The sequence below is a fragment of the Rhinoderma darwinii genome, chromosome 1, assembly GCF_050947455.1.
Source record: "Rhinoderma darwinii isolate aRhiDar2 chromosome 1, aRhiDar2.hap1, whole genome shotgun sequence".
NCBI lineage: Eukaryota > Metazoa > Chordata > Amphibia > Anura > Rhinodermatidae > Rhinoderma > Rhinoderma darwinii.
In genome coordinates this window covers 442,836,326-442,849,177 of record NC_134687.1, presented here as the reverse complement: position 1 = coordinate 442,849,177, position 12,852 = coordinate 442,836,326, and the positions used below count along the sequence as shown (strand labels likewise).

At 41.1% G+C, this 12,852-nt stretch overlaps 1 protein-coding gene across 1 annotated transcript in view; it reads left to right on the top strand.

The window, feature by feature from the left end:
- The first annotated feature begins 1,958 nt into the window (after positions 1-1,958).
- The window catches only part of SCARF2 (scavenger receptor class F member 2), a 215,887-nt gene continuing 204,993 nt past the window's right edge, over positions 1,959-12,852 (top strand). Inside the window, exon 1 of the mRNA XM_075831042.1 lies at positions 1,959-2,461. Coding sequence (XP_075687157.1) covers positions 2,232-2,461 — 230 coding nt within the window. The 5' untranslated portion in view covers positions 1,959-2,231. The remainder of the gene's footprint in view (positions 2,462-12,852) is intronic.

Sequence of the window (12,852 nt, the reverse complement as noted above, 5' to 3'; positions counted from 1 at the left end):
TCTGTCATTCCAATACACTTTGAATAAAGCAGCAGCGCCCATGATCAACCGCCGCTCCATTTAATGTCCTCCTCACTGTGGATAGGTCATAATTAATGATTCTGGGAAAACCCCTTAAATAGAGGGGGTCCCTGAACAGTAGAACCCTCTATATGACGTACAGAGACCCTGATAGGTCATATGGACAGGGGTAAATTCTCCATGCCTCCCTTGTAGTCTGTTTTATGTTCACAGTATATAAAACAATGGTAAACATTGGATTTGCTAACAATTTCAAGTATTTCTCTACTGAACTACAACTTTCTACAGTATATTGAAAATTGCTTTTGAAATATATCCTGTACATATTTCCTGTTCAGCAAATGCAGCGATACAATCCTATCATGCTTATGACCGAATTTTGCAGCAGCCTGTGGTTAATAGGGCTCTAGACGACAAGCTCGTGAAAAAGCTCCATTGTATACATTGCAGGGAATGTATATACACCTATTCCCTAATATTTGTATCCAATATACATCAATGCCATGTCCGTAAATAATATCTGTATAAACATCACATTCTAATGTCAGAACCTGACGATTATACAGAGATAAGTGGCTCTAAATGGGTGCCGCTTATCTCTTATGACAGAAGAAGTCTATCCTAGATAGATTTTGCCGGAAATTTCTTCTCCTGTGCCAACCACTGATTGACTGACGTGTAGCGCTACCTTACGTAATACACCTCCGATGCTACAGGCTTTCTTTTCGAAAAAAAGGATGAATGAATTTCATATCAGTGGTGGAGCAGGACCATACACGTCAAATAACTGTCGGACAAACGCTCATTTTGCTGACCGCTACAGTACTTCTCCCGACTCCACCATAAACATGCACGCTCGGCCAATAGTACATGTTTATTTCCAGAGGTTCGAAATCCAATATGCCCGATCCTTCCTTCCCTTGACATCTGCCTTTGCGGAAGATCGGTGAGGCCGCATACACAAAGGATCGGTGAGGCCGCATACACAAAGGATCGGGGAGGCCGCATACACAAAGGATCGGTGAGGCCGCATACACAAAGGATCGGTGAGGCCGCATACACAAAGGATCGGGGAGGCCGCATACACAAAGGATCGGTGAGGCCGCATACACAAAGGATCGGTGAGGCCGCATACACAAAGGATCGGGGAGGCCGCATACACAAAGGATCGGTGAGGCCGCATACACAAAGGATCGGTGAGGCCGCATACACAAAGGATCGGTGAGGCCGCATACACAAATGATCGGGGAGGCCGCATACACAAAGGATCGGGGAGGCCGCATACACAAAGGATCGGGGAGGCCGCATACACAAAGGATCGGGGAGGCCGCATACACAAAGGATCATCGTCCGTTATCACCAACATTTTTGGATTGGATGAGTTTTCTCTTTTGTGTTGTGACTAACGAGGTTCTGCAGCAGTTGAGGTGTGCATTATAAGGCGTAACGTACACCCTGCATCCTTGTGCTCTTAGATAGTCACAGAACTCTAATATTCTTATAATTAACATTGAGGGGGGGGGGGGTGTACATTATCCCTTATATTATCAGATTCGGCTGAAGCGATCCTCTGTCGCCAACGTTTATGGCAATAACCAGAAAAAAACAACATATTCGAATTTTCAGATTAGTTTAAGATTTCTGCAGGATTATCTATGGCTGCCTAAACTAGAAAATCAATAGGAAGAAGCTAAAGAGAGATTGAGGCATAGTCCAGTCACCACAGGGCTTCTCTGGGACACTTCCTATAACTAGAAGGGAAACTCTGGGACTTTACTACAACTCCGGACAGAGGAGAAAACTTCAGTCAGTGACATGTAGCAGCGGTGGCGTGCCCATAGTGTTCGAGGTTGGGTGGGACACGTCCACTATGCCCCACCTCCTAGAGGATCAGGGTAGCAAATCTGGAATTTCCTTCTGCCACTCCTGCCGTAGAAATCACTTCAAGCTGCCTGGCAGTTAGAGGGACTGAGCTCCATTTCCGCTGTGTGTGAGCTGCGGCGCAATAACAAGACGGTCCCTCCTCATCCTCAGCACATCCCTGCTACTTGCTGGAGCCCCCCACTCCCAGCGCAGGGCATTTAGGGAGCTGCAGCTGGGCACCTCGTGGATTGTGGAGAACACGTTTAGAGCCCCCTGCTGACATGCCCATCTGCTCCCTCCTGCCAGCTGCCTCAGGGGGACTTTGAAACTTTGCAGTGGTGTCCGGGATGCAGGCTGAGCTAGCGGCTTCTCTGGGTCGGATGGGGATGAGGAGAGGCGGAAAGTTGACTGGGATGGAGGGAACATGTGTGAGGGAATGGACTCTGCTGCTTGTTAGACACAAGGGGACTCCGGGCTCTTACTTCTTCTTCGTGGTGATTTTAATGCTTTGCTGTGTGGACTATGGAAGTGGCCAAGAACTCAGTCCTAGAGGAAGGAATGTCTGCAAATCTCCAGGGTAAGAGCCGGGACCACTATATGGTCCTCAGCATGTTCTGCTAACAATGTATGTCCCTTAAAGGCAAACGTCAAGCTATGTTAGAACTAATATGTCCCTGACAGGGAAACTTTGGAGAAAACTTTGCAACTACTATGTTCCAAATTTGCAGCAAGCTGTTCCAGAAGTACCACGTTATCTTAAAGGGAAACCCCGGCCAAATTGTTATTGGTACTTTGCAAAGCCATTGGGGAAATACTTTGTCAAAACTCCTGCAGAACTGTTAGAAGTAGCTGATAGGTACATTTGAAAGCTGCTGCAGAAGGTCCTAGTTCCCTTAAAGGGAAACGGACAAAATCTAAAATAATTTCGAAGTTCTATTTCGTTTTCAAAGTAATTACTTTTTTGTTCCCTTAAGAAACATTTCTGCCTTTTACTCCTTTACTGTTGCCTAGCAACATCACATCTCATAGGGAGGTGACCGCTACAAGGGTGCAATCACATGTCACGTTGTTGCCTTGGATTTCGGCAGCGTAAAAATAAGCGCAGGAATACTATACAATGTCCAATAGGAAAAATATTCCGCAACGATGCAATTACTTGCGTTAGGGAATCTTTTCCCCTTAGGTTTACATTGTAACGTTTTCCACAGCATATTTTTATGCTGCGGAAATACAAGGCAAATACGCCACAATACAGCAGTAATCATCTCACTATTAGATAATATTAGATATAGTAATCTCACTATTAGTCCGATAATAGCGCCAGAGCTAAAGACAGGAACGAAATTTAAAATCAGAAGATACCTATACATTTTAGTGCTTGCTGGCAAATGAAGAGGGAAGATGGCGACTGGATCCGATAAAGTTTGGAATATTCTGAAAGTATTAGAAAAGATTGGGTGCAAGTTTCGATAAGGGAGCCAGGTTTATATTGTGAGTGTTTAGCTTTCATTTGCTGTCAATATTTTAAGAATGACACTAAATACCACCCAGAAGCAATAAGAAGTGGTCAGAGCGAAGAAGGATGAATAAGGCTGCGTTCACATCTGCGTTATGGCATCCGTTCTAGCGTATCCGTCTGACGACCACAAGAACGGAAGGTAACGTTTCCCCTTAAAAAACCCATTGATTTCAATGGGTATTATTTTTGCATCAGTTGGGCACTCAGTTAGGCTCCGTCTCCGCAGGTTTCCGTTTTTTTAACAGAAGAGATACCGTAGTCTGCTGCGCTATTGTTTCTGTCAAAAATTACGGAAACCTGACGGAAAGGAGCTTTCCGGGTTATTTTTAACATTGAAGTCAATGGATGATGGAAACAAACTAACCTGCCATCCGTTGGTATCAGTTATGCATTATGTTTAACGGATCCGTTTTTTTTTTTCTGCACATGCGCAGACTAAAAATGAAAGCAAGAAAGAGGCAGAGATAAATAAAGATCCGTTAAAAACGGAGTATAACGGATGACAAGCTGACAAAAACGGAAAGAAGAGAGTCTGTTTTCTTTTACGGATCCTGTAAACGTATCCATCAAAAACAAACATATTTTACCTTCCCTTGTCCTGTAACCGTCAGTCTGTCCGTTTTTTTTTAATTTCAAAGGATCCGCTAAAACGGATGCCAGAACGCAGAGTACGAAGCCTAAGTATGTATCGGTAAGTTTCCAATAGGAGGGCTCCAGGATTGCGTAACACATTATTGATTGGTTCCGTGTGTTCTAGGCAATGAAACAGAACCTAGGAATCCTACATCCGCCACTCTCGCTGAGACAGCGATCACAGTGACGGTGGATTTGCCATTGACAGGCAGAGAATTGCATAGAAAGTCATTTCATAAATTACCGCCAAACACAAAAGTCATTTCAAATGATGTGAATTACCTGGATTTTTTTTTCTAATAACTTGCAGCGTCGGTGACTTTTCGAACAGTTCTTATGTTACTTCTCCTCAACACTTTCATTATATTGCAATATATTGCTTTTGGAAGGCAATAAATCTCGGCTAATGTGAGGAATATGTCCCTTACCTGAGTTCTTTATGGTTTCTGGAATGAAATCCTGGAAGGTCTAATTGTAACAAGTGGCAGAACTTAATTAGGAGATTTATACTTATATTTTTTCTTTAATAATTCATAAGGTGACAGGTTTTATTCCTGTCGGGGACAGTTAAAGAGTGACTGGAGGGTCAGGCAAAATGAGCGTCTTTCCAGCATCCATATAGACCTTTTCTTTCCTCCAGACCACAACTTCTTTTTCCTCCAGCCCAGATCCGCAGCGCCTATACAGCCATGTGGTAAGATAGGGTACTGTTACTACCAGCAATTTTTTATTAAAATCTCAGTATGTCAAATTATTTATCCGACAACATTCATGACTATGTGACGTCAATGACTTGGCTAGCAACCTGTGGCTCTCCTGCCTTTGCACAACTACAACTCCCAGCAGTTGTCGTTTTGTAACAGATCCACTGCAGGCAAAGTGAGAGTCTAGCTCCAGTCTTATAGATCATTTAAAAAGTGGCAGGTTACCGAAAAATACTTTGGTTGCTCATAATGCAAGTTCCTCTGTGCCTTTTATATGGAAATATTGCAAGATTGTAGCTGATGTAAATATAATATTGCTAACATTTGTGACTTTTTTGGCCAGACATGGTGTGTAACAGAGGAGTCGTTGTAAAAATGTGGTGTAAGCTTTAATGTGCTCGGGAGGGGAAATCCAGAGTGTTGAGAAAGTTATTGCAGCCTTTTCCTTACATTGTGGCAGTAGACTAAGTCCCACATTAAGTGGCAGGCCCATAAAGATGAGGAGTATTACAACGTTCCCATACAATGCAGGTTATTTCATTGGAGAATAATGCAATGATTGCTACTCAACAGTAATATTCATGTTGTCTGTACCTAGCTGTGCATTGTATAAAGCCTCTAGAAACAGTATTGATATCTGGCCATTCAGTTCCCCATCATGCTGCTTGTCCAATCTTTAGAGACATAACGTAAAGCTCCTAGGCCCTAATGCAAAATCGGTATCAGAGCCCCCCACCTACCATGTACCAGAGGGGTCTTTGGGCACCTTCAGGCACCAGGTCCTGGGTGCAAGTGTTACCTCTGCACCCCTATAACTACGCCATGCCAGTCTTCATGGTGTTTGAATGTCTCCCAAATTCGTACACATATCTTACTGGAGTTTGTTGACATTCTGTTCTTTTCTACTTAGTAATTCATATACAGGGCCCCATATGGCTGTCAACCCCAATAAATGGAATAAAATAGAGTGGAAAAATAGGACCAAATATGCTAGGCGCTGCTATAAACGAACATATTTAATGCATGGAATAAATTACAGGCTACGCGTTTCGACGCAGGACATGCGTCTTCATCAGGCCAGTGTTTGTTTTTTTTCTCCTCATCCAACCCCAATAAATGGGCATACAGCTATCATGTATCAAAGTGTAGATTCACCATTGGTATGTTTGCTAAAGGGCTGGTTTTAATTCGCAGTGGCTTCTTGGCTGTATTATTGGAATGCTCTTACTTATAACATATGCTATTTATGCCGGTAGCTTTTATATCAGTGTACGTTCAAGTGAATGGAGCTATGCTGTGGTTCCATGCACAGCTGATGGCCAGGAGCGCTGCTGTGCAGGAAAAAAAGCTGAAGGAGCGCAGCACTAAAGTAGCTCAGAAAGTGATGGCAAATCCTACTAGTATGCCATTCATTTCTGTGATGGGTATAAACCTATAGGAAACGTCATTACTTCTGTCCTTTTCCTTCTGGTATTATTGAGTATAGAGATGAATGGTAACCTACACCAATGTTGTAACTTCCATGAATTCTAGCTATTATCTTGTTGGATCCGGTTTATCCAGTTGTTCAAAAAGTAACATCTATAAAATGTCACATTTAAAACGGAACATTGTATCAGTCAACAGAAGAAGCTTGACAGGGGCCGTAGATAATTCCGACAGTTCTGTCATTATTATTGAGGAAGGATCTAAAGATTTCACATCTGAACATTTAATTTCCAACATTATGATGTAATAGATTACGACAAAAATACCTCGTTGTGACTATATGGTTCACTAAGTTTTTGGAGTATAGACCTGAGGAAGAAATTATTACTACTTCAAAGCGTGTTGTCCAATGCAATATATCGTTTTTATATCAACGCGGGAGTCCAGCAGCGCTTCATTTAAACAGCAAGCTTGATCCTCGCGATCTTTGCGATACAGTTGCTTTCTAGAAGTCTGATTCCCACTTATCCGACATTTATGCCATATTCTCGATATATATTTTCAATATCTATGGTGGAAAAAGGACTTTTAATAAAAGTTTAAAGCGTAAATGAAGAATCATTTCTGTCCTTATGATGGGTGCACCATTTTGTATAAGCATAGATGACGAGAACGCACAACAGTGCTTATTGAGTAGCATTTCCTAAAGCCTGTGTGATATCTTAACATGGAAAAGTATGTGTTCTATTGTTTTGTTTCTTTTTGCTGGATTGTTTCGAAGATGACGGACTTGGTAATGGATTCATGAATTACAGGAAAAAATTAGATACAGTACAAAAATTCATGTCATTCGTGGCCATCAGCTTCTAAGTATATGTTGTCTACATAACAATTGACCAAATGATGTTATACAAAAAGATTGAAAACCATAAAACGTATAGAAGGCTCACATATAGAAACGCCTATAACGTCTTTTAGTATTGCTGATAAGTTCTGCTTCTTTTTTTTTTTTTTTCTGTTTGCAGTCACTTTAAAAGTTTTACCCAAATGTATTCCTGCATGACCTCAGAATCAAGCTAGCCAGGGTGGAATACGAAGTCCTTGAAATAAACCTTCCAAGTCAAACATTTTCAATGGCAGAACTAGGAAACATAATAGACCTCATGTAACATAATGTGTAAATGTTGAGCAGATGATGCAGAGCTTTTTGTAGGTGGTTTACTTGCACATAGGTACTTGCATTCTGCTTGGATATCGCAAGGCTTGATATGAACAGGTCATGATGATTTATCGTGAAACATGATGGGCCTCATGTCAAGACCATTACATAGAATAGGTGATCTTGTGGTCTATGGCAACAAACAGAATGTAAGGCCGACCGATAAATAGAAACATTTTAGATTTGGACATCCTACAGAAGTTCTACTGCTGTCATACTGGCAGGCACCTATGCATTCACTAAACAAACGCCCCATAATGTTGTTTTGGGGACTGGTAAATAAGTACCCTCACAAAGAATAAAGAATGAATGTAGTTGTATGACTTATATTCATATAACATTGGCACTTTGTAAAGTGCTGATTCAGAAACTAATATAATTGTTGGAAATTCTTGCCAGGCCCTGGTTCTATTTTTTTTGTGGAATGTACTGTTGCTGTATGGGTTTAACGTAAACTGTTTTGTATGCCCAAAACGAGAACACATTCCATTTGGTGTATTCTTCTTGGTTTAAAGTGAGTTTGAGTGTCCCCACATGTTCCTGTGTTTTTATGTATGTCTCCGTTCAAACAAAAAAGAGGGCTGACGGATAATATGTCCCTAGTAAGCGTCCTGCTCTGCTTACGGAGACGAGAATGCAGCACTTAAATATTCTGTATGTTTAAGGGTATGTGCACACACACTAATTACGTCCGTAATTGACGGACGTATTTCGGCCACAGGTACCGGACCGAACACAGTGCAGGGAGCCGGGCTCCTAGCATCATAGTTATATACGCTGCTAGGAGTCCCTGCCTCTCTGCAGGACAACTGGCCCGTACTGTAATCATGTTTTCAGTACGGGACAGTAGTTCCACGGAGAGGCAGGGACTCCTAGCATCGTACATAACTATGATGCTAGGAGCCCGGCTCCCTGCACTGTGTTCGGTCCACTACTTGTGGCCGAAATACGTCCGTCAATTACGGACGTAATTAGTGTGTGTGCACATACCCTAAGGGAAACTCTGGTTCCCATCGTAATTACCCATTAGCTTAGGCAGTATTTCTGTTTACACATACTAGTCATAGTTTTTGGGAGATTGAATCATTTTGCACGTTATTATGTATTTTTTGCATTGATGCAAGCAATAATTTATGGCAGCTCTATGACGATAAATAGTTCTTGTGCCTAATCTGCAACCTCACAAAATTACATATGCAACATTTCTGTGGATATGGAGTAATGTGCATCATATTGACAGATAAGAGAAATATAGAAGCTCTATTGTCTGACCAAGAGATGAGGAACCTGGACAAGGGACTCCCCCTCTATTATCTCAGAATTCCCTAATAAAGTATATGAAAATTAGCTTTCTAAACTGGACAAACCAGAAGCGATCAGGTCATTTGAGCGCTTCTGCTGCTTCGTTTTAGCGATCGGTGGGGTCTCAGTGCTCGTACCCCCACCGATCAAAACTTCTGATATGTCACTATAACATGTCAAAAGTTTTTAAAAAGTTTAGTTACCCTTTAACAATGATTTAAAAAAATCTTTCCTAGAAATCAGTCCAGTCCAGTTTCTTTAATCATATGGTCCGGAAGTCTTGGTGGCATGTATTTATGTTTTTTTCAGGCCCTACAATAAAATATATATATTAATTTTTTTGGGCTGCTATTCCTAACCAAAAAATACTACAGTGACAAAAAACATAAGTGCGATTTCTCATCAGTTTAAAATTTGGGTTATTCTATTTTACTTGGACAGTACGAATATTATAAGTCAGCAGTCGCTTGTATTTCTTTCTGTGTGACAGTAGAATTGCATCCGCTATCAGACTTGACATTTCTTATGTATATTGAGTGTGAAAGTCTTGTTGTCGTTTATGCAGAATTGATATCTGAAAATGAAATGGATGCCACTGAGATGTGTTCTGATGACAATCAATGTCATCTTTCTGCAGCAAAGGCAGCAACTTATATTAGGGGTTTGTTTATCAAACCTGTGTATTTAGTTTAATTGGGAAATACCTCTTAAAGGGAACCTGTCACTAGGTTTGGGGCCACTAAACCACCAGAATGTTGTTATGCAATGGGGATTTAGTGTTTTAAACCTGCCTACATCAATAATGACCGTTTAGGCAATGTTTAGTAAAATAACTTACAAGTCCCTGAGATAAGTCCGGGAACGGCATTGGGTGCAGTGCGCAGTAAAGCGAGGTGTACTGTCTTCGGCTTCATGTGCGAAATGCGCATGTAGCTGATACCGCCAGACTCCTCTTAGTAACTTGTAAGTTATTTTACTATTTCCTAAAAGGCCGGTTTCGACCTGGGCAGGTTTGGCTGTCGATGCTAAGAGCTTGTGTAGATATAAAAAAAGTAAATATGTCTGGCCACGGATGGCCCTACCCCTTCCACTAAGCTAAACCCACTTTTAAGAAACACTCCACGAGTGGCTGAAACAGCAAAAAAGCCACAATTTTTACTGCAGAAAAATGGCATAGAACAGTTTATAAATACTCCCTATTCTATTTAAACATTTCCTTTAATAGCATGGTTCTAGCTAATCCTGTTACTATGACATGAGATATACAGTAGACCATTAAAAACCCTGACTAAGAATACGACATCATAAATGTATGAACGTGAAATATGAGTAGCATTCCTACAGAAACATCTTTATAACACTATCTATAGGATAGAGTGTCAGGGCATATGGATTATTTTGTAACATTTCTAGACATGTTTATTTCATTGTCCCTATGTCTTAATCCAAACAGCTGCCATATTTGAAAATAGTAAAATGTGGAATGCATAATATTTATAGTATGCATGCACTCTTAGGCCCCATGCACACAAACGTAATTTTCGGGCCGTAGAAATGATCCGCAAAATATAGAACATGTCCTATTCTTGTCCGCAATTACAGCACAGACTTGCCCATAGTAGTGTAGGGGCGCTTCCGCAATTGCAGACGGCTACGGATGTGTATCTGTAGCCATCGGATCCATATTTGCGGACAGTTTACGGTCATATGCGTGAGGCCTTGTATACTCTTAATCAGCATAAGAAATTAAACATTCATTTCTGTTGTTTCGAGTTTTGTTAGAAAAGTTTAATTGTTTCATGTATCAAAAGGAAAAGTAGCCTTGTTGCCAAGAACAACAATTTTTACAATTTTAACTATGACTATTTTCTTATGTGAGGTCAACATTTTTCATCTGTTGATTTATTATTATTTTTTTTTACCTTAAAGCTTAACCCCTTAACGCACCATGACGTAACTGTACGTCATGGTGAGCAGTAAGTTCGCGCACCTTGACGTACAGTTACGTCAGTGCTTTGACAGTTAACCGCCGCGCGGCGCTACACCGCAGCGGCGGTTAACTGTGCAGGGTGTCAGCCCTGCTCTCCCCGTTGCCGATCAGCGGCCTGTCGCCGCTGATATCGGCAGTTAACCCCTTAATTGCGGCGCTCGATTTTGAACGCCACAATTAAGGTCTTTAGCGCCGATCGGCAGCCCCCATGTGAAATCACAGGGGCTGGCGATGGTACCCATGGCAACCGGACGCCAGACAATGGCTTCCGGGTTGCCATGTACAGAAGCCTATGAGGACCACCCCGAGGGTGGTCGTCGTAGGCTTCCTGTCAGTGTGACTGTCACGTCACAATGACAGTTGGAGTACATTACACTACGTGTGTAGTGTAATGTATTCCAGCAGCGATCAGAGCTGCAAGTCTAAGTGTCCCCTAGTGGGACAAGTGAAAAAAGTAAAAAAAAGAATAAAAATGTTTTAAAAAAAGTGTAAAAATAAAAGTTATAACTGACATAAACAAGAACTGCTTTTTTTCCTATAATAAGTCTTTCATTATAGGAAAAAAAATGAACACGTAAAAAAAAAGTACACATATTTGGTATCACCGCGTTCGTAACGACCCCAACTATAAAACTATAATATTATTTTTCCCACACAGTGAACGCCGCAAAAAAAATAAACGAAAAACAATGCCAGAATCACTATTTTTTGGTCACCACCAATCACAAAATATGTAATAAAAAGTGATCAAAAAGTCGCATGTACGCCAAAATAGTACTGATACAGACTACAACCCGTCCCGCAAAAAACAAGCCCTTACACAGCTTTTTTGACTGAAAAATAAAAAAGTTACGGCTCTCAGAATATGGTGACAGAAAATAAATTATTTTCTAAATAAGTTATTTTATTGCACAAACGCTGCAAAACATAACAAAACCTATATACATATGGTATGGCCGTAATCGTACCGACCCGCAGAATAAAGTATAATAGTCATTTATAGCCCAGGGTAAACGCCGTCAAAAATAAATAAAAATCATTGTCAGAATTGATGGTTTTTGGTCACCTGGCTTGCCGAAAAATTGAATAAAAAGTGATCAACAAAATCGCATGTACCCCAAAATGGTACCAATGAAAATTACAGATTGTCCCGCAACAAATAAGCCCTCACACGGCTCCGGTGGTGAAAAAATAAAAAAAGTTCCGGCTCCCAGATTATGGCGATGCAAAATGTGCAGTGTTCCAAAAGTGGATAAGATCGGGCACCATTTATCAGTGCGACACCGGCCACATATCTGTGGATTATTATTTATTTACCCCATTATTATACCCTCTTATTATGCCCGTGATGTACTCTGCCCAGCCTACATGTGCCCCAACATTATAAACTGAAATACCAGCAAAACGCCAGAGCTACTACCAAGCAAAATATGCGCTCCAAAAGCCAAATGGCGTCCCTCCCTTCTGAGCCCTACAGCGTGCCCAAACAGCCGTTTATGTCCACCGATATGGCATCGTACCAAAAAATGGTACCAATAAAAACGACAGCTCGTCCCGCAAAAAATAAGCCCCCACACCCCTCTATTGACAGAAAAATAAAAAAGTATTGGCTCTTGGAAAGCGGGGAGGAAAAACGAAAAAGCAAAACATGAATCAGTTCGTAAAGGGTTAATTACTTTCTAATGAAAAAACATTTATGACCACATGTGGGGTATTGCCGGAGAAATTGCTTTACAAACGTTGGGGTGCATTTTCTCGTTTATCCTTTGTGAAATTGAAAAAATTCAACATTTTAGTGGAAATAATGTTGATATTAATTTTCACGGCCTAATTCTAATAAATTCTGCAAAAGACGTGGGGGGCCTAAATGCTCACTATACCCCTAGATAGATTCCTTAAGTGGTGTAGTTTCCCAAATGGGGTTACTTTTGGTGGGCTTCCACTGTTTCGGTCTCTCAGGGGCTTTGCAAATTCGACATGGCACCCAAAAACATTCCAGCTAAATTTGAGCTCCAAAAGCCAAATAGCGCTCCTTCCCTTCTAAGCCCCGGTGTGGGTCCAAACAGTAGTTTATTACCACATATGGGGTATTTACGTAATCAGGAGAAATTGTTTTACAAATGTTGGGGTGCTTTTTCTCCTTTATTCCTTGTAAAAATTAAAAATGGCTACC